Raw genomic sequence first — 20396 nt, forward strand, 5'->3', positions numbered from 1 at the left:
GTGTTTCCCTTGCTCTCTGCCCCTCCCCCACTCATGCGCCCGTGCTCTTTCTCTCTCTCTCTCAAAAATCAATAAACATTAAAGAAAACCTAACAAGAAAAAAAAAAGGCAGGAGAAAATAGAATTTCAGATTTTTTTGAATAAAAAGTGTAGACTAAAAAGGCAAGCGAAAAAAAAAAAAACCCAACTGTTTAAAAAGGCCACACACGGGGGAAGGAGGCTCAAGTTACCTTGCCCTCTGAAAGCCTCAGTTTCCCTCTGTAAAATGGGGACAATGATCCTCACTTCACTGAGGTGTTCTGAAGATTAAATCAGGTCATAATTTGTGTAATACACTCACCCCTTTGTGGTTGGCACAAAGTAAGCGCTCAGTAAATGTAAATTATTATTACGGTTACCGTTGCCAGCATATTTGCATGTTATTAGCAAGGCTCTCCAAACCACGTGTTTTGGTTTCTTACAGCTCTGTCTCCTACCGTAATCACTATGGTATTATACATTCCATAACTGATTTCTTTTGTTTCTGTCAAACAGATTAAACTGTGGCTGAGAATATAGCAGTGAGGCATAAGTAAAGTTAAATGCGGTAGAAAACAAGAGAGTCTAGCTCACCAACATTGAACATTCTTTCCAAGCAAAGAGGAGCACACATTCAAATGACCAAACCTCAACAGATACAAAATTACAAAAAGATGAACAAGAATCTGTCTTGTGTGCCGTTTTGGTATATCCAGGGAATGGTCTGCAAGGACAGGTTTCTGGAATCCAGGCGGAGGGAGTGCACTCTGCAAGAGGGTTGGTACATTCCTTTGTGTGACCCAGTCTCTGCGGTCTCTGCACGTTGGAAAGCAAGGGACCCCGCTCTTAGGGAACATATGTATAATGCTGCCCCCTACTGCCAGTGGGCTATTTAGCAGCTAAATAACCGCAACTGAAGTGTAAAAAGCCCTCCAAGTGATACTTAGTTTGAATGGATGGTCAGCTACATGGCGCATGGATACGTTCCAGAGTTAGATAATTCAGCTGTAGAGGCAGATAATTGCAGTGTGATAATGGTTAAAGAAAAATAATGTTAGATGCCTGCAGATTTAAAGGGGTAAACGGTGCGTTGCGTATAGTTACGCCATTAATCGGTGCACGAGTCTCACGAGGCCAACGCTACTATTACCCCTGCCGTGAGTGAGGGAAACCAGGTTCTAAAAGTGACCCCGCTATACACGGCAGAACTGGCATTCAACTTCAAACTTCTCTGACTCATTTGGGCGTCCTTTCCAGGCCACGATGCCTCCCTGAAGGAGACACAGCGGTCCACAGCATCAAAAGGTTGACTGTTGGCAAGTCTCACAGAATCGCTCTTATACTGCCTCTGCCCTTACCTCTTCTGCATTGAAAAGCAGCTTGCAGGCAAATGCACTTCATTAGAGGATGAGCCACACAAGCGAGTTTAGGGGGGCTAAAGGCTTTTATGTGAATAGGGCTGGAAGAATCAACACCCCCCTTGGGCATGCGCAGAGGACAGCCCTGCTCTGGAGGAAGAGTGTGCAGAAACCTGGCCAGTGGCCAGCTGAGGTCGGCCTGCTGTGGGGGTGCCCCCATTAATCCTGGCCCTGGAACCCTAGAACGGTGAAGGGGCATCGTTTATAATTTTCCAACCCAGACGTGACACCTTTTTATAATCCCCCAAAGGCATGGCTCGTGCTAGTGTAGAAAGCACTGCTGAGTGTTATCTGCCTGTTGGTGATTCACAAGTCCGGCAGAAAGTACTGGCAAATCAGTTCCAAACCGACCCCCTTCACCAGCACCACTCACCAACATATTTAGAAAATGACCCTGTCACGTGGGTAGACGAAGGAAAGATGGGGACAGTTTGTTATAAGATGAGGGGGAGTGACGGAGAACTTCTTTGGCGTTTGGGATCCAGGAGCAAAGAAGAACGATACCAGCCTTCTCTGAGATACTGGAATCCAACAAGCCTCACGGCAGAGCCTTTGTGCGTTACCACAACGGGTGGAAACTGGGTAGAACTGGCAGCCCAAGGTGGGTTAGAGAGAACCCCCTAATTTCTCATGGTCCAACTGGTGAGTTTAGACACCGGAAACTTCTCAGGGCCCACGACCGGGGCACGAAAGGTAACAACAGGAAAAGCTAGAGAGCCTTCTAGGTTCTGCTGGCCTCGAGGAGCAAAGGGAGAGGTGACGCACAGATGGTCCAGCTGGGATCCAAAGCAAGACATAGTCACATCTCAGCAGCCGGCTGCAAAGAGGCGGCAGGGAGGACCCTGGCAGGTAGGGGGAGGGGTTGCAAACGCAAGTAGGAGGGCAGGACCAAGGGTAACCGGGACTGAGGCTTCCGGGCCTTTCTCTGCTGCAAGCCAGGCCAAGTGGCTATCGTGTAAGATCTATTGGGAGTTTAGAGTAAACTCTGAGGAGCACAACACAAATACAGTTCTGAATGTAACGAGGTTTTAAACACGAAATGGCTTCCAGAGGAATCTCCGGACTCATATCAACGTACCTGAAAGCGGCCGGGTGCAGGGTTCTGAGTGGGGGCTCGAGGCGGGAACTGCCCTCGTCGTGATGGGAAACCCACACGCATATGCTTAGATTGAGCTGAGCATGGGCATCATGCTCATGACTGGAGCCTGGTATGACGTCAGAGCAGAGGAAGCATGAGGCCTGTCAGGTGGAAGGATGCCAGACCCAGAGCCCAGAGCATGAATAAGCGGGCCACGTTAGGCTGCACCTGCATGGAATGAAAGACAACGATCTGCAGATGAGTAAGTGGGCGAGGACAAAGGATTGCTCAAAGGTCACCGATGGGAAGGGCAGGATGGGAGCTTTCGTCTTCCAACCTCCAGTCAAACGCCATTCCCTGTCCGCGCTTCTTCCCTTGTGAAAACACACAGGCAGAGCAGAATCAAAGAACGGCAGCACCGACACGGAAATTAGACCTCCTATATAGTTTGGACTCTCATCCCGTTGACATTGTGTCCCGCAGTCACAAGCCGGCAGCCGGTCAAAGCGCCTCCGTGAAAACTTGCCACGCTGGGAAATCCTCAGGATTTTCTGAGACGGGCTGGTCTGTTACTGGACATGCTGGCACGAAGTGCTCTGTATTGAGCTGCCCTCTGTCTCTGGGGATCTGCCTCTGTCAACCCTGACCTCTACCTGCACACAGTCAGTTACTTCCTCTTCCAAATGGACCCTCCAAGTTCTTTCTTTTCTTTTTTTAGTATCTCTTTTTGAGAGAGACAGAGAAAGAGTGCTCAAGAGGGGAAGGGGCAGAGAGAGAGGGAGGTAGCGGGTCTGAAGCGCTGTCAGCGTGGAGCCCTGTGCGGGGCTTGAACTCCCGAACCGTGAGATCACTGTCTGCGCTGAAGTCGGACACTCAACCGACTGAGCCACCCCGGGGCCCTGGATCCTCTAAGTTCTTAAGCATCAGACACTAATGGAGGACTCACTCTGTGCCAGGCATGGAAGGTGGTATCGTGCCCATGCTAGGCTCCCTTGTTCACGTTTTACACGTTCTCAGGTCCTTACCCACTTTTGTTGTTCTTCTCTGGACAGTCTCTAGAGTTGTTAAGATACGTAGCCCTCTCCTCCATTCCAAATCCTCCCGGGCCATTTCTTTAAGAAGACAAATCTATTTGGATCTGCACAGAGAGTAGTTACGTCCCTAGGGATGTAAACTAGTTTTCATATTCATATGAATTATACCCATACTAACATAACTGGAAATGTATACAGAGGACTCCAAATTGCACGTAGGTGATTATTAGAGGAATAGTTGATCTAGGTTATCAGTTTAAATGGCAGGAATATGCATACACCCTTTCTCCAATTTCAAACAAACAGCCTTAGGAAAACAAATGCTGGTTATCACCCCCATCGTTGACACAGAGTGTTTCTGAGCAAGCCAGACGCGGAGATAACAACCCCATTAATTAGATGCTGGCATCATTCTTATCTCTCCGATGAGGCAACTGAAGCCACAGGGGTCATGGACCTTGCCTAAGTGCACACGGCTGGTAGACAGCAGGGTCAGGCCTCAAGTCAAGCCTCCTGCTCTTAGTGGCAAAAGCTGTTGGTGCACCAGCCCTGTCAATGTGGCCCACATGTCCCCACGGTGACCCCTCAGTGAAGGTAAATGCGGTCCCACCTAGAGACATGTCCCCGTCCTCGAACACAATAGTTTCAAACCACCTGAAGTCTGATCCTTTCTAGGAATGACATCCCCCAGGTATTTTTTTGCAGAATTAGATCCCTTGTACCTGAATGGTGACTCACACTGGTACGTCTTTTAGGCGTACTTACTGAATGATTCACTTAGTAGTCCCTGGCCCCGCAGGTTTCCCGGTTCCAGGTTAAGATCAGTCCTTCAGTGGTGTGGAGGCAGGAATGGGAAGAAGGTTCAAAAGCCCAGCGGCAGCCCCTCTGGGCTCACTGTGCTGGGGTCCACTTACCGGGTGGGGGCACAGCTCTGCCCTGTACTGCCAGTCTCTGGACATTCAGATCTCATTCTTTGTACTTTCTTGCCAGGAAGGCACCGCCCCTTTTTAATGGACCGCTTTCAGCAGATGCCCCAAAGACCAGTGAGTGAGGCCTCTCATCGATGCCATCGCTCCTTCCAGAAGGAACTGGTCAAATGGGAACCCCTGAGCCCCACTGGGGCCAGAATCCCATTCCTGCCCATCTGTCTCACCTCAGTGCTGAGCCAGATTCTCCGGCCTCCCTTCCTGGGTCCTTCTCCTCTTCCTTCTTTCCATCTCCCACTTGTAGATTCCCCCGCCCCCAGCCTTCCTTTGCAGTCTGGTACCTATTGGTGTCTCTCAGGGCATTGAGCCTCTGAAATCCAATTATGTGGAGAATTCCAGTTCCTTCCCACATTGTTTCTGGGTCTTACTCACAATCTCGGACATGGCTGAGCGACCAGTTTACTGTCCCTGACGATCAGGGAAGACTGTTCAGAATACATAACGGGCCTGACAGTAGGGGGATGGTGACCGATTTCACTCAGCCTTGGCCAAGTCATGGCCACTTACTACACCAGCTGAGTGGCTTTCGCTCTTCATTGTTCATCAGAATCACCAAAAAGTCTTGTTCAAACATGGACTGTTGGGCATCACTACCAGCATCTGTGACCCTGTAGGTGGCAGGGTGGGGCAAGAATTTACATTTCTAGCAAATTATGGGTGGTACTGATGCTACGGATCCAGGGACCCACTGAGAACTGAAACCCAGAGTGGCTTCCATCCACCAGACAGAATTCATTTGGGGGAGTGAAGTTGATGCTCCTAATTTTTAAGTTTCTGGTTGTTCAAGGCAGATGCCAGTGGGAAGAAACCCAGAGTCAAGAGTGACATTTATAGGTACCAATCCGTACGAATGGCCGTTGTTGATCTAGTGAGTCACCGATGCCCAAATCAACACAGAATGGCATGAATTGAGGAAAAGTATTATACGACTTTTAGGAAGGTGCCTGCGTAGCCCCGTGAGGAAGTCGCACCTAGTCAGCTGGACACTGAGATGAGAACCCATTACCCGGGCAATGTAGGAGTTCTGGTTTTGCAAATTTCTGTAGATCAGTCATGCTCATAGCTCTGCACTGGGGCTGAGTTAGCATGAAACAGACTTTGACTCAGGTTGAGAGATTCATGCAGCACCTTCTGGGAATGAGTAAACGGTGAGTCAGTTAAGTGTAGCTGTAACCTCAAGTGAAGCCAAGGCCAAAAAGAGAAATCTGCCGGCACTCGTGAACTTTGCTTGCTTCTCTTTGGATCACCGCTTCATTTGCATGTAACCCTACGACCTTCCAAAAAGGAGGATGGGGTACTTACATTGGGTATTGGGACAGGATTATGGGTTGTCATGTCATAACACTAAGAATCCTATCAGGAGAGTGTCTAGGGAGGGAACTTGGGAAACTGAAGGACAGCCAGGGTGCTTGGACATCCAGATAAATGACTCTCGAGCAACAGCAGAGGTGAGGGCTCCTGACCTCTGGGGGCCATGGGCTGTGGAAAGATCAGACCTCAACGCCAAAGGCCTGTGCTCCAGGGATGGTAAGCAGGGCTCTGGATATGATGTGGCTAGGAAGTTCTCTAACTTAAGTGGGAGAACTTGGCTTAACTTCTTTGAGCCAATGGAAGCATGTCTAAAGCTTCAGAGCTGGCATTATTTTTTGAAAAGCAAAAGGACAAGCTGTTAAAGTTTGGTTCAAGGGAGTAGGAGAAATCCTTTACCTGGAACAGAAATACAGGAGCCACTTAGGAAGTCCAGGAGTCCTGCAAATGGAGAGAGTGGGGAAGGATAGGTCACAACGGTGAAGGCTCTTGGTCTCATAACTAGAGGAAGATGGAGGTAGAATTAAGGGTGAAACAGGGAGTGAACTTGAACTTGGGACTCTCTTAACAAAAGTGCAGCCAAATAGTGCTGTGGTTGTTATCTATATCCTGGAGCATTCTGAAGCCTGGCTTGTTTTATGAAAACAAAGGCCACTCTATTTTGTAATCATTTCAAACATATGAAAAAGTTACAAGAGTTGTTTGAGGAACTTCTTAGAAGGAGCCCTTTTGCCTAGCTGGATTCCACATTTTGCTCATTGGCTTGTTTCTTATCCACCCACCTATCCAAACACACACACACACACACACACACACACACACACACACACACACCTATACATAAACATAAAGTCTTCAAAAAACATTTGAGAGTTGATTGCAGATATCATATCCCTTTATCTCTAAATAAGTCAGTGTATTTTTTTCTAAGAAAAAGGGCATTCACTTATATAACCAAAGTACAATTATCAAAATCAGGAAACATAATAGTGATATACTATTAACATAATGTTATCTGATCCACCATTCCTACTCAAATCTCATCCAATTGTCCAACCATGTCCTTTAGAGCTTTTCTTCCTGGTTCAGGACCCAGGATCATTCAGGGCCTCTAATTGTTTTATGTCTTTAGTGTCCTTTAAAAGTTTTTTTTTAACGTTTATTTATTATTGAGAGACAGAGAGACACAGAGTGTGAGCAGGGGAGGGGCAGACACAGAATCTGAAGCAGGCTCCAGGTTCTGAGCTATCAGCACAGAGCCCGACACAGGGCTTGAACCCACAAACCACGAGATCATGACCTGAGCTAAAGTTGGATGCTTAACCAACTGAGCCACCCAGGTGTTCCAATGTCTTTAGTGTTCTTTAATCTGAAGTAGCGTTCAGTCTTTTTCTTTCTTGACCTTGACAGTTACTTTGTACAATTTCTTCAGCCGGGGTTGCCCTGCTGCTTCCTCGTGATTGGACACAGGTATGTACTGCAGGCAAGAATTCCGGAGAACTGCTGTGTCCTTTTCAGCGCTTGTAATAGGAAGTATGGATGTCAGTTTGTCACTATATTGGGGAGGTTAACTTTGATCACATATGGTGTCTTCATTTACTATTTTTCCAAAGGCCTCATTTTAATTTTTTTTTTTTTTTTACATTTATTCATTTTTGAGAGAGAGACAGAGCACAAGCAGGGGAGGGGCGGAGAGAGAGGGAGACACAGGCTGTGAAGCAGGCTCCAGGCTGCCACCTATCAGCACAGAGCCTGACGCGGGGCTTGAACTCACAAGCTGTGAGATCATGACCTGAGCTGAAGTCGGATGCACAACCGACGGAGCCATCCAGGCGCCCCCCAAAGGCCTCATTTTAAATGTCACAAGCATAAACAATAAACGGGTGAACAAAATCTACTAAAGGCTACCTCGTTTCTATAAGATGAACTCTTGGCCCTTCCATACTTAAACCTTTTCCAGTGTTAACAATGAAGGCAGAGTTTGAACTAGAAGGAATCTTTAGATTTCATCTGGTTTTCTGTTTGCCAAGTGTGGGATGCTATGTGCTGGCCATTTGTATTAGGCTACATTGTATCACACAGTAGCAAAGGTTCTCCTATTCATTGATCTCTCCAATCTCCTGGGTCCCGGAAGTAGAAAGGCTCAGTTGGGTGCCTAGGCTGTCTTGAAAATTTCAAACGGTTGCTGATTTTTCCCTATTTTTTTATTTGTTTAAGAAAGGGGAGGCTTTTGGTTCTTGGTCTCTGGTAGGCAATAGTGTAGGCTTATTCAATAGCGTTTAAAAAATCACATGTGGGGCAGCTGGATGGCTCATTCGGTTAAGAGTGGGAATCTTGGTTTCAGTTCAGGTCATGATCTCACCGGTTGGTGAGTTCCAGCCCCATGACGGGTTCTGCACTGACAGTGCAGAGCCTGTTTGGGATTCTCTGTCTCCCTCTCTCTGTTCCTCTCCCCCCTCAAAATAAGTAAATAAGTAAACATTTTAAATAAATAAATAAATAAATAGTCACATTTATTGTTACAGTTACCTGCTGCTCCTCATTGAAAATCGTGTACAAATTTTAACTTACAGGATTAACACCTTTCTTCTTCAGTTTACATTTAAAAACGTGAAGTAAAATAAGCGAGTCGATTTAGAGAAATTGTAAGATCTTAACAGAAAACTTTTAGGGAGGGGGTCATGGGAGGGATAGGGGAAATTCTGACTTAGAAACTTCGGCCAAATTCCTTAAAGGATATGGGCACTGTGGCTTGCTGACCCTTCCCGGCCAGTTTTCCTAACGGCAACTCAACTTGGCAGGCAAAGGACAGACGCTGGCAAGAAATAGGACAGGCCACCAGAAGGTCCGGATGGCCTTAAACCCAGGGTTTAGGGCACACCGGGGCACCAGGTTACAGCCTCTCATCCCGCTTCCGCCGCTACCTAGCTGGGATCGGCTGTACTTTCTTTGAATCTCAGTCGTCTCATCCGTGACATGGGGCGGTAAGAAACGGTGCACAGCTCCTCCCTCGGTTGGTCCCTATCCCTATAGGTGCAGAAGGTCCCTGGCGCAGCGTCAGGAAACGTAGCCTCTTCACTGGTGCTCCTAATTCTTTTGTGGGGACCGGGCCTGTGGAGGGGCCTGGAACGGTGACCCGGAGGGGATTTTTCTTCCATCCCTCCTCCTGGGAAACCTAATGGGCCACAGTGCACGCGGCCCGCACCTCGCCCTGCTGGGCCGCGCCTCTCCCCTTGTGAGGTCACCCCGACTGAGGACGCGAGGGGACCCCGTCTCTGTCCGACCCGGGCGCTGAGGGTGCAGATTCGGACGGGAGCAACGCCGCGATCCCTGTCGTCGGCCACGCGCCCTGGAGCCCCCGTCCGCCCCCGGGGACACGCAGGCAGGTTCGGGCGCGCCCCCTGGTGGCGCCTCGCGGGGCCGCGGGACCCGGTCCAGCCTGCGCGCCCAGCTCCTCGCGCTGGAAGCCCGCGCATGCGCGCAGTTCGCCCCGCCGCTGTTTGGCCGTTTCCATGGCTACGAAGAGCATTGACGGCGGGGGGCGGGGGGGTCTGGGAAGGAGAAAATGAAGCTCAAGAGCCTCCTGCTCCGGTATTACCCTCCAGGTACCGGCCGGGCCCCTTCCGTCCTCGCGTGGGGTCCTTGGCTCTCGGAGGGTCTGGGGCGGAGGAGGCTGCGGGGACCCCAGGGGCCGGGGGGGGGGTCCCCTATACGGTGATCCATGTGGGGGACAAGAAGCAGGGCACTACCCAAACTAACCCACCACTCCTTCGGTTGCTGGGCTCTGTTCCTGGACACTTTCAAAATGATTCTTTTAGGAAACCTCTAAACGTGGAAGTTACAATGCTTTTCTGGCTAGTTAGGAATGTGGCAGGTGGGGAGGGAGAGGGACCAAGATACTGGTTTCCGGAGGGGAAGACACCCAACAAGGACGGCACTTTTCATTTTAAACGTCCCAGGATGATCACGTCAAGGTATGTTGGACATGAAAAGAATGCATATTCAACAGAGCATATTACGTGGGTGACCGCATTCCAGACCACACATAGCAGTTGATCCGTGCATTTATTGAGGGCCTGCCAACGCGCGCTCTGTGCCTTGGGGCTTGAAGGTCACAGCCCTTGACGCCCATGAGTTAAGGAATTTGGAAAGAAGTCCACAGGACGCTATAGTTTTAGAAAGGGATAAACTTGCCTGGTTCTCTTGTTTCATAGGTGAGGACATGGGCATCTTTGAAGAATTAAGTGAAGCCCACTGGTCATCGGCTCCTTAGGTACAGACATAGGGGAAGAACTCTTGGTTCCGGTTCAGAATTCCCATAGAAAATAAGAAGAATATAGAATAAAAAGTCCGCAAAACTTGCTACAAAGCAAGTAGGTGACCAAATATCCTGGCCCGATGAGACCTGAATGACTTAACTTTCACCCCTTTGCTGCGGAATGGAGGTTAACATGATGAGCTCTGGGGTCATAATAACTGGCTCTCACCATATACAAATTCTGTAACGTGGGCAATTTGTTTCGAGCCATCAAGCCATTTTGATCACCAAGTCACATGGTGATAATAACACTTCTCCCACTGGTCTCCTGACCCTTTGCAGGTGCTCACCCATTTGTCTCTTTCCCTTCCCAGTAAACCTCCTGGGAGGAATGTTTTCCTCATTTCTCTTCTCCCGTCTGTCTGGGACTCACTCCTATCATGTTTTCACCTTCACCGCTCCATTGAAACTGCTTTTCAAGATCTTCAGTGGCCTCTAACATCACTAAACGCTCTGGCCACCTCTCAGTCCTACCTTTCCTGACCTGAGAGCAACATTTGATGAATTTGGCCACTCTGTCCATGTCCATTGGCTTCCACACCTACTTTTTTCCCTCCTGCTTCATTGTCATTTCTTCTTTGTCCATAATGTTGGCTTCTCTTCCTTCTGACTTTGATGTTGGAGTGTCCCAGAGCCCTGTCCTTGGATTTTTCTGTCTATACTGGGTGACCTTATCCATTCTCAAGGTTTAAAAACCTGAGTAGTCTTGAGTAACACACAGTCTGCCTGGTTATTCCTTTGGATATGCAATGTGCATGTCATTGAGGCATCCTATGGTCTGTCTCCTATCAGGCAATGGCAGTTTCCTTCCTCCACTTGCTTAGGCCACAACCTTGGACTCATTCTTTTCTCCCATCTTGCACACCCCACGTTTAGGCCAGTAATAAATCCTACCAGTTCACCTTTATTTTTTTATTTATTTAAAATTTTTTAATGTTCATTCATTTTTGAGAGACAGAAAGAGACAGAATGTGAGCAGGGGAGGGGCAGAGAGAGAGCGGGAGACACAGAATCCGAAGCAGTCTCCAGGCACAAGCTGTCGGCACAGAGCCCAACGCGGGGCTCCAGCCCATGAACCGTGAGATCCTGACCTGAGCTGAAGTCAGACGCTTAACCGACTGAGCCACCCAGGAGCCCCTTACCAGTTCACCTTTAAAATATATACAGCTATATATACAATGGAGTATTACTCGGCAGTCAAAAAGAATGAAATCTTGCCATTTGCAACTACGTGGGTGGAACTAGAGGGTATTACGCTGAGCGAAATTAGTCAGAGAAAGACACCTATCGTATGATTTCATTCATCTGGGAACTTTAAGATGCAAAACAGACGAACCTCAGGGAAGGGAAGCAAAAACAATATAAAAACAGGGAGGGGGACAAAACATAAGAGACTTAAATATGGAGAACAAACAGAAAGTTACTGGAGGAGTTGTGGGAGGGGGGATGGGTAAATGGGTAAGGGGCATTAAGGAATCTACTCCTGAAATCACTGTGGCACTACAGGCCATCTAACTGGGATGTAAATTAAAAAATAAATAATAGAGTAAAAGAAAAGAAACGAAAATATACACAGCATTCATGGTAGCAATGCCTACCATGTTTCCTGTTGTTAGTGCGGTCACCCTTGCCCCACTCCTGTTTATTTTCAACACAACAGCAGGATGACTGCTAGAACTTAAATCTGATCATGTCACTCTTAGGCTTGAGTCCTCCAATGGCCTTTCATTTCACTTAACGTGAAAAGGCCATGGTCTTCGAGGTCATAATCTCCAAGGCCCTACAGGCCCTTCCCTACCTTTGCCTTGGACTCCACCCTCCTTCCCCTCCAGCAAAGCTGCTCTTCCCAGTGTTCCTTGGCTGAGCTGGGCATGACCCCCACTCAGGGTCCCTGCACTTCCTCCTCTTTTGGCCTGGAATCATCTTCCCTGGACATCTACATCATCAACACTCTCATGGTTTGTGGTTGTTTTTTTTTTTATAGCTCTGTCCTTAAAAGCAAGTACAGTGAGAAAAGTGAAAGTGAAGCTTCCCTTCGAGAATTTCTAGAATTGCCCGCTTCTCCTCAAGATATTTCATAGCCTCCCCGTCTGCTTTGTTTTTCCTTAGCATGATCTCAGCTCAATATACCATGATTCTAATTTACTTATTTCCCTCAATCACCCCTGCTACAATAAAAGCTTCATGAGGTACGGGACTCTTGTTTTGTTTACAACCGTATCTCTAGCACCTAGAGGAGACAGAGACTGGGGAATGAATAGACATGCAACATTGTTGTTGAGTAAATGAGTTTAATGGGATGATAGGTATTGAGTAGAAAACCTGGAGCTCCTGAAATGTGAATAAGTCAGAGAGATGATCTGTAGGGTTCGCTCCGGCTCTGAAAGTCCAGGTTCCAGCAATGCCACATTCCAGGAAGGCTGTGGTCTCCCACTGGCAACTATTGCCTTAATGATTATCTTACAATGAAGTCATATCACTTAGCAGGTTAGACACTGAATTTCTGAATTCCAGTCTTTGGTGAGCCACACATTATATGCAAGTTTCCAAGGTACTTCTGAATAGCAGGTGGGTGTTGGAATAACATTATCAAGTAGGAAAAAAATCGCTCACCGCTGAATCATTCCCATGTTACCTTTATCCCTTCTGCAGTTTTGTTTCATCGCTTAATCCCCCGATTTCCATCCTCCTACTTTCTTTTGAGTATCGTATAGGTCAGGAGCATTCCATTGTTGGCATCCATGGAATGATCTCTCTCCCTCCTAAAAGTCCATAGCAGTAGTACGGCTAATCAAACATGGGCATTCTCTTTTTATCTTATTCATTAATTCATAAGCTCTTTGCTTTGTGAAGGGTGGGTGTCCCATACGTGCTTTTCACCTGACTCAGGCATCACAGCCATTGTCTTTTATTTCTTGTGTGTAGGCCTCTGGTGTTTTGGGTCAGGAGAAGGAACTAAATAAACATTAATGAAACTAGTTAAGGGGTGCCTGGGTGGCTCAGTCGGTTAAGCGTCCAACTTTGGCTCAGGTCATGATCTTGTGGTTTGTTGGTTCAAGCCCCGCGTGGGGCTCTGTGCTGCCAGCTCAGAGCCTGGAGCCTGCTTCAGATTCTGTGTCTCCCTCTCTCTCTCTCTCTGACTCTCCCCAGCTCGCACTCTCTCTCTCTCTCTGCCTCTCAAAAATAAATAAAAGATGTTAAAAAAAAAAAGCCTAGTTAATATTCTGGGCACTTTAAAGGTCTCTGTTGGTTGAATGTGATCTGAGTAAGGAATGCTCACATCTTTTAAGGCTTAGCCTTTGAGAACATTGCAGAATTTGGGGGGTAGCAGCTTCTTCGATGTTTTGGGAATCATGCCTATTACATGAAAATGCACAACCAGGGGCAGATCAAGAAGACTAAGTTACTGTGGGAAACAGTCACTGAAGAACCACATGTACTCCTGGAGCATCTTTGTCTGTGTTCCGCTTGACCTCTTCACTGCGCACCACCCAGCCTCTGGCTCGTACGGGAACTCAGTGGTCACGGGAGGGGTGAGCATTTGACCTTGGTGTTTTGTCTCAGTGAAATAGCCCAATGCTCAGGTTTCAGATGTTGCCCTTTGTTTTCTAGATCCGCTTGTATAGTAACCAACTAATTTTTAGTAGTCAACTTAAAGACCTAACATTTTTTTTTTTTAATTTTATAAGAAACAAGATAGTTGTGAATAAAGAACACAGAATTTTGTGCATTTGCTGCAATTTTTAAGTGCATTCCCTTAGGATATAGATTATGCTGTGTGGGCTGTCAAGTGCTAATTTTTTTTTTAATGTTTATTTACTTTTGAGAAAGAGAGAGAGTGCGTGCCTCTCTTCCCCCAACAGTGCACATGAGCAGGGGAGGGGCAGAGAGAGAGGGCGACAGAGAAGCCCAAGCAGGTCCTGCACTGTCAGACCAGATCCCAACGTGGGGCTCAAACTCACGAACCTTGAGTTCGTGAGCTGAGCTGAAGGCATTAAATTGATAGCAATTTGGTAGGTTTTATAGTTCTGTATCTTATTTGACTTTTCAAATAAACTTTCAGGGATCTTGATCTTCAGGACCTGATGTTCTACTAATGTTAATCTCTGTCATTTTTCTTCCTTTTTCTCCATGTTCTAATTTTTCTCCTACTTTTTTCTTTCCTTTTCCTCCGACTTTTTTTTTTTTTATTACAGAAGTAGTATTTACTTTTAACGAAATTCTGAAAAATACATAAAAGGTTAGCTGAGATCGTGCTCAACTCACTGAAGGTGTGACGGGCCCTGGAAGAGAGCCACCTGATATGTCTACCCACAGGAAGTGAGAATACCTGTCCCAGACCTTGCTAATATTTAGTTAGTATTGTCAATCTTTGCAATATTGCTAATCTGATGAGTGAAAATTATATCTGTTGTTGCATTTTGTGTTTCTTATTAATGGAGTTGGGTACATTTTAGTTTGGTCTGTTTATTGATCATTGTCTTTTTCTGTTTGCAAATTGACTATTCATGCCTTTTGGCCATTAAAAAAATATTTTTAGCCTCCTATATATTAAGTTCTTCAGGTTTTGCATTTAGAGTTGAAATTTTTTTGCTGGCTATCATTTGTCTTTAACTTTGTGGTATCTTCTCCTGCGAGAAGCTTCAAATTCGGCTTCAGACAAATGCATCGGTTTTTCTTTTTTAGGCATTGAGTTTCACATCATACTTAAAAAGCCAATTACATATACTAAGATGTAAATATGTTCTCATATTTTGATCATTTTCTAGTTTGTTTTTAATATTAAAATTTCTAATCTGCCTAGAATATGTTTTTGTATATTGTAGAAATCCAATTTTACCAATTTTTCCAAAATCCAACTGCTTATTACACCATTATTTATTGAATAATTTATTCTTTCCCCATTAATTTAAAATATTACCTTCACTTCATTTTTAAATTCCCATATATAGATGATCCTCTTATATTGATCCAATTTTGTGTCAGAACCACACTTTATTGTTTTATAGTTTGGGGTAAATTTTCAAATTCCAAAAAATAAAATCATTATAATTACTTTAATTCATAGATTAATTTAACATCTTTATAATATTGCATTTTCTCATCTAGAAATGTGTCTCTCCATTTCATCACAATTTTCTTTTATGTTCAATGGTACAAAAAATTTAAAATAGTACAGCCAGGCCTTGTACATTTGTTGTTAATTTTATATTTAGGTGTTCAATGCAATTGCGAATTTGATCTTTCATTTTCTTGAATCTTCCCTTGTCAATGTATCTAATTCTTACTTACTTCCAATCTTAGCTTCTTGTATTCTATTTTTCTAAGCTCTCTTAAATCCTTTCCAGAACATATGGCATACAAATAGGATTTTAGAAAGATTTTGACAGTGTTATGACATCCATATTTTGTTGAAAAAGTTGGTGTGGAACATGAAGCCTGTTTTTACACTAAGGAAACAACAGTATTTACAGTGGTTGGCTCTCCACTGGATCCTTTCTTTTTTTAATTTGTTAAGTTTGCTTCTTAGAGTCTGGCTTCAGGTCTTTGATATGAAAGAATCACTTCTTGGGGAAAAGAAACAAAATAAAACTGAACCAAACCACCCTGTTCGGTACAGCTGTTGGCCTGCTGGGTCTTGCTGTTCTGGGCAGTTTGTTGTTGTTGTTGTAGTTGTTCGGTTATTAAAAGCATTTGGAATGATTTTTCGGTTACAAAATGTTACCCTTCATTACACAACGGCTGCTCGGGTTTGCCTACTTAGTTGTGGCAAATCCATGAAGCCGACTGTGTGAAAATGAGCTCCTCCTGAGACTGTAGCTGTGCAGTTGGGTGAGTGGTCATGTCTGACACTGAGGAACAGCTCTCCAGAAGAAACAGGATGGAAGGGAAAGATCCTGGACTTGTGAGAGGTGCAGGTGAGATATCAACATGTCTGGAACTCAGAGGAGGTCTAGACGGGAGAGTTATTTTTGGTGTTGATGGCAATTAAAGCAGTGAGGATAGGTGAATGTATACAGAGAAAAAGACTGGCACCCTAAATCAGTAGTTCAAGGTCAGGCAGAAGAGATCAGTAAAGGAGAAATGGAAAATAACAAAGTGGAAAAAAAGATGGAAGGATTTCATAGAAGCCTATTGAGGATAGTATTTGAAGGAGGGACGTGGTCATCGTGCCAATTATTTCTGAAAGTCCATGTGTCATAAAGACAGGGACTGTTAATTGCATTAAGCTATCTGGAGACACTCATCCAATCATCTGTCCGTTAGTTCACGTATTCAACAAGCACTGTTTGGACAGTTCCTGTGTACCAGATTTCATGGTAGACGCTAGGGATGAAGAGACGCAGACCCAGGAGACCATAGTCTAATGAGTCAGATGTTGCCAGGACAGAAGATAGAAAGACGGTAAAGACAATGAAGTAGGCAGGCACCATGGAGGGAGAAATGGAAATCACAGAGGGGAAGTAACGTCAATCCATTTGACAGTGTTGTTTGTACTTGAAACTGGCCAAATCATGCACTTATTGTGCGGAAACCATCACGACTCATTCCAGGGAGGGTCCTCCTGGGAGTATGAAGAAGCAAATAGTTTCCTTCTCAAAGGTGTCACAATCTCACTGGGAGAGAAGGCATCGATGCAATTTGAGTAATACAAGCTGACTATGTCGGATATGTCGCAAGGCAGTATTTGATTAATCGTTAGGTAATAAGCACTACTTAATGAGTTTCTATACACCAGGAGCTTTATGTATGTATTCTTTAATTTCAACCAGCAAACTGAAGGTATTCTCTACAGATAAGAAAAGTGGGGTATATATCGCTTCTCGGCCTTTTGGCTAAGATCAAGTGAAGAAAAGTGGGGTATAAAGGGATTACTTTACTAGTATCATGAAGTAAGTAGGGAATCGAGCTGGAACTCAAACCTGGACCTCTTTGATGCCAAGCACATGCCTTTTCAACCCTGCCACACTCCATTTCAATGGTGTAGTGCTTTGGAAAGCAAATACAGTGTTTTGATACAATTTCCTATTTTCTCTTGATCTGAAATGCTTCAGAAATCCTATCTTTTATATCAAATATATCTGATAGCAGGGATTCTCAAATTGTAACAGCACCCTTGGGGTCTCTTGCACCCTTTCAGTGGGGCCTCGAGGTCAAACCTCTACATAATAACAGTCAGATACCATCTGCTTTTTTCGCTGTACTGACATTTGCCCTACTCGTACAAAAGCAAGGAGAGGTGAAACTGCTAGAAACCTACTACACATCAGGCGGTGGGTAGCCACAAACTCTCAGAGTGGTCATTGTATTTCTCACTGACACACACTGGCACAAGGAAGAAACCCCCTCAGTTTCACGTAGGAATGTCCTTGATGAAACAGTAAAGCTCACTAATGTAGTGAGACACTGACATAGGAGTACTTGCATTCTGGGTGGTGAAATAGAAAGTACTCATTAAACACTTCTGCTCAGTAGTGTTCCGTAGTGGTTTTGAGGAAAACACCGTGCGGTCCTTTGAGCTGAGAGATGAACTTGCCATTTTCTTCACGGAGCACCATTTTTACTTGAAGGACTGAGAAGCAAATGTAGCTTTCAGACCCGGACATTTGGAGGACATTTTGCTTGAAAAGGGGCATAGTGAGCCTGAAACTTACAAGCAAAACTGTCAGCATTTCTTGCCAGTGACAAAATTTGAGCTTTCAAGCAAAAATTAGAATTTCAGAAAACTTGTATCTACCTCCATGAGCTGGGTAGCTTACCAACACTGAAAGAGTTTTCTGATGATAGATATTGGTAGTGATATTAACAAATGTGATTTTGGGGGGGGTGGATATTGTATGATTATATACGTCAACATTTAGAAGATGTGCATAACTCAGTAAACTAATATTTTTCAGATGTCTGGTGCGTGGTATATAAACCTTACATGAATAAAATATCCTTTGAACATGTGATATAGACCAGTGGATTTTAACGTAACGTACGCAGAGTTAATTGATGTGGTTTCAGATTCTGTATTGCAACCACTCTTTATGAATTAACACTTGTTAAGTTTTAATGTAGTATTAAAGAAGATTATCCATGATTACTGGAAAATGCAGTTAAAATATTTGTCCCTTTTCCAACTGCATATCTGGATATGACCAGATTATTTTCCATATACTTCATCTGAAATACCATGTAGCAACAACTTGAACGCAGAAGCAGAGATGAGACTCCAGCTGTGTTTTTATTTATTTATTTTTTATTAAAAATTTTTTTTTAATGTTTATTCATTTTTGAGAGACAGAGACAGAGCACAAGCAGGGGAGGGACAAAGAGAGAGAGGGAGACATAGAATCCGAAGCAGGCTCCAGGCTCTGAGCTGTCGACACAGAGCCTGCTGTGGGGCTCGAACTCACAAACTGTGAGATCATGACCTGAGCCGAAGTTGGATGCTTAACCGACTGAGCCACCCAGGCGCCCTGAGACTCCAGCTGTGTTTAATTAAGCCAGATATTAAAGAGATTTGAAAAGTGTAAAGCGATGCTACTTTTCTTGGTTATTTCTGTAAAACACGCTATTTACATTAACATGATATGACTTTATTATTGCTATTTTAAAACAGTTTAATACAGAATTTAAATTTTCTCAATTTTAGTGCAGAAAATATTACAGACATAAAATTTCTTTGGCCTCAATAATTTGGAGAATGTAAAGTGGTCCTAAGGCCAAAACTTTTGAGATCCACTGGCCCACATTTATAGAGGTAGTACAGTAAAGTGGTTAAGAGGTTCTGTTCAGGTCCCCCCCCCCACCCCCCCAATAACTAATCTCTGTGTTGTTCAGATGGAATATAGTCTGTTGATCTGTCTTCAAGTTCACTGATTCTATCCTTTGTCCTCTCCACTCTCCTATTGAACCTATTCAACAAGTTTTTCATTTTGTACTTTGAATTTTCCAGTTACATAATACCCATTTAGTGTGTTTTAAAGACTTCTATTTTTCTGAGATTTTAAAAATTTCTTTCATTTGTTTCAAGTGAATTTGTAAATGGTTGCTACAGCATTTTTGACCTCTCCTTTAAAATCCTTGTCAGATATTTCCAGCCTCCGATTCACCTCCATGTTTGTGTTCATTGATTATCTTTCTCTGGTTCTTGGTGTGAGAGGTGATTTCCTATGGTATCCTGGCTATTGGGGTTTGTCAATTGTCTTTTCCTGTTTATTGTATCCTGGACATTTTGGTTCTTATGTTAGCAGACTCTTTGATCCTATCTGAATCTACTTTGGCAGACTGTCACCACGTTTAGATTTAGCGTAGAAGTTCTGGTCTACTTTGTGGGCTTTAGTTCCAACGGCAGCTTAGTGTTTTGAGCCCTCGCAATGCTCTTCCGGTCTGCTTTGTTTTTCTGGTGCTGCTAAGGCCCTCCTGCTCAGTTCTAGCTGGTGCCACCTGCAGGGTGGGAGGTACTTCCCAGGATGCGTGGTCTCACTGAGTGACCTTCTGGGGGCGGGGAACAAGACTTTACCTGGTTACACTGCTGGTTAAAATGCAAGAAGACACTTGCTTTGTCAGCTGGTTGTGGAATGGGGTCTGGGATATCCCAGGACTTCACTGCCGCCCCCTTTGCACGTGGATGAGACTGCCCACCAATGGCTTGGTTGTGGAGTGGGGTCTGAGTGGTCCGGGGACTTCTCTGTCTCTGTTGCAGAGATAAGATAGTGCCCCGGGGCCCCAGCTGAGAAGCCGAGGTCGAGGACACCTGGAGCTTTGTCGCTGGGCTGCTGCAGGCAGATCAGAGCACTGCTGGGGCCCAGCTTTGCAGGAGAACTGGGGCGGCCCCGGGCTTCCACTGAGGGAATCAGACTGCCTAAGGGGCCCCAGCTGTGGAGCAGGGCTTAGGGCTCCCCATGAGTTTGTTTGTTTGACTTCCTTCTCCTGGTCCTCTGGCCACAGAGAGCAAGCTTTGCTGCGGCTTGGTTTTTGTTGGCTGTGCTCTTTGGTGGTTCCGGGCAGCAGGTCAAGCTCCTCTCCAGTTGAGGGACACGTGGGAGACAAAAAGAAAACCCAGGAGACTCACCATGCTGTCATTCCTCAAGTCCCGAGGCCTCTGGCCGGTCCACCTTCTACCCAGCTTGTGATTATTTTAGCATCGCCTGTTGAAGACTCTCAAGGGTATGTAGCTGTATTTAGAGGGAGGACTAGGGAAAAGCAAGTTCACTCAGACATCACTGCATTATGTTTTATGCCGAG

At 45.2% G+C, this 20396-nt stretch overlaps 1 protein-coding gene and 1 long non-coding RNA gene across 7 annotated transcripts in view; one reads left to right on the top strand and one right to left on the bottom strand.

Moving 5' to 3' along the window:
- Positions 1-2520: 2520 nt before the first annotated feature.
- Positions 2521-8916, bottom strand: LOC122226736. Its single transcript, XR_006205746.1, has 3 exons — positions 8767-8916; positions 6242-6283; positions 2521-2742 (listed from the first exon to the last, which is right to left on the bottom strand). It is a non-coding gene; the product is annotated as an uncharacterized LOC122226736 (long non-coding RNA).
- A 221-nt stretch (positions 8917-9137) lies between these two features.
- Positions 9138-20396, top strand: part of DAW1 (dynein assembly factor with WD repeats 1) — a 79435-nt gene continuing 68176 nt past the window's right edge. Inside the window, exon 1 of one of the 6 annotated variants that reach the window (XM_042950388.1) lies at positions 9138-9228. Coding sequence is in view for 2 of the 6 variants with exons in the window: in XM_042950386.1 (XP_042806320.1) it covers positions 9408-9447 (40 nt within the window). In the remaining 4 variants the exon portion in view is untranslated. Of the gene's footprint in view, positions 9229-9283; positions 9448-12002; positions 12119-20396 lie in introns of those variants that run through there. The other 5 variants (XM_042950389.1, XM_042950386.1, XM_042950390.1 and 2 more) reach the window with 5 other exon arrangements.

This window comes from Panthera leo, chromosome C1, assembly GCF_018350215.1.
Source record: "Panthera leo isolate Ple1 chromosome C1, P.leo_Ple1_pat1.1, whole genome shotgun sequence".
In the NCBI taxonomy this organism is placed as follows: domain Eukaryota; kingdom Metazoa; phylum Chordata; class Mammalia; order Carnivora; family Felidae; genus Panthera; species Panthera leo.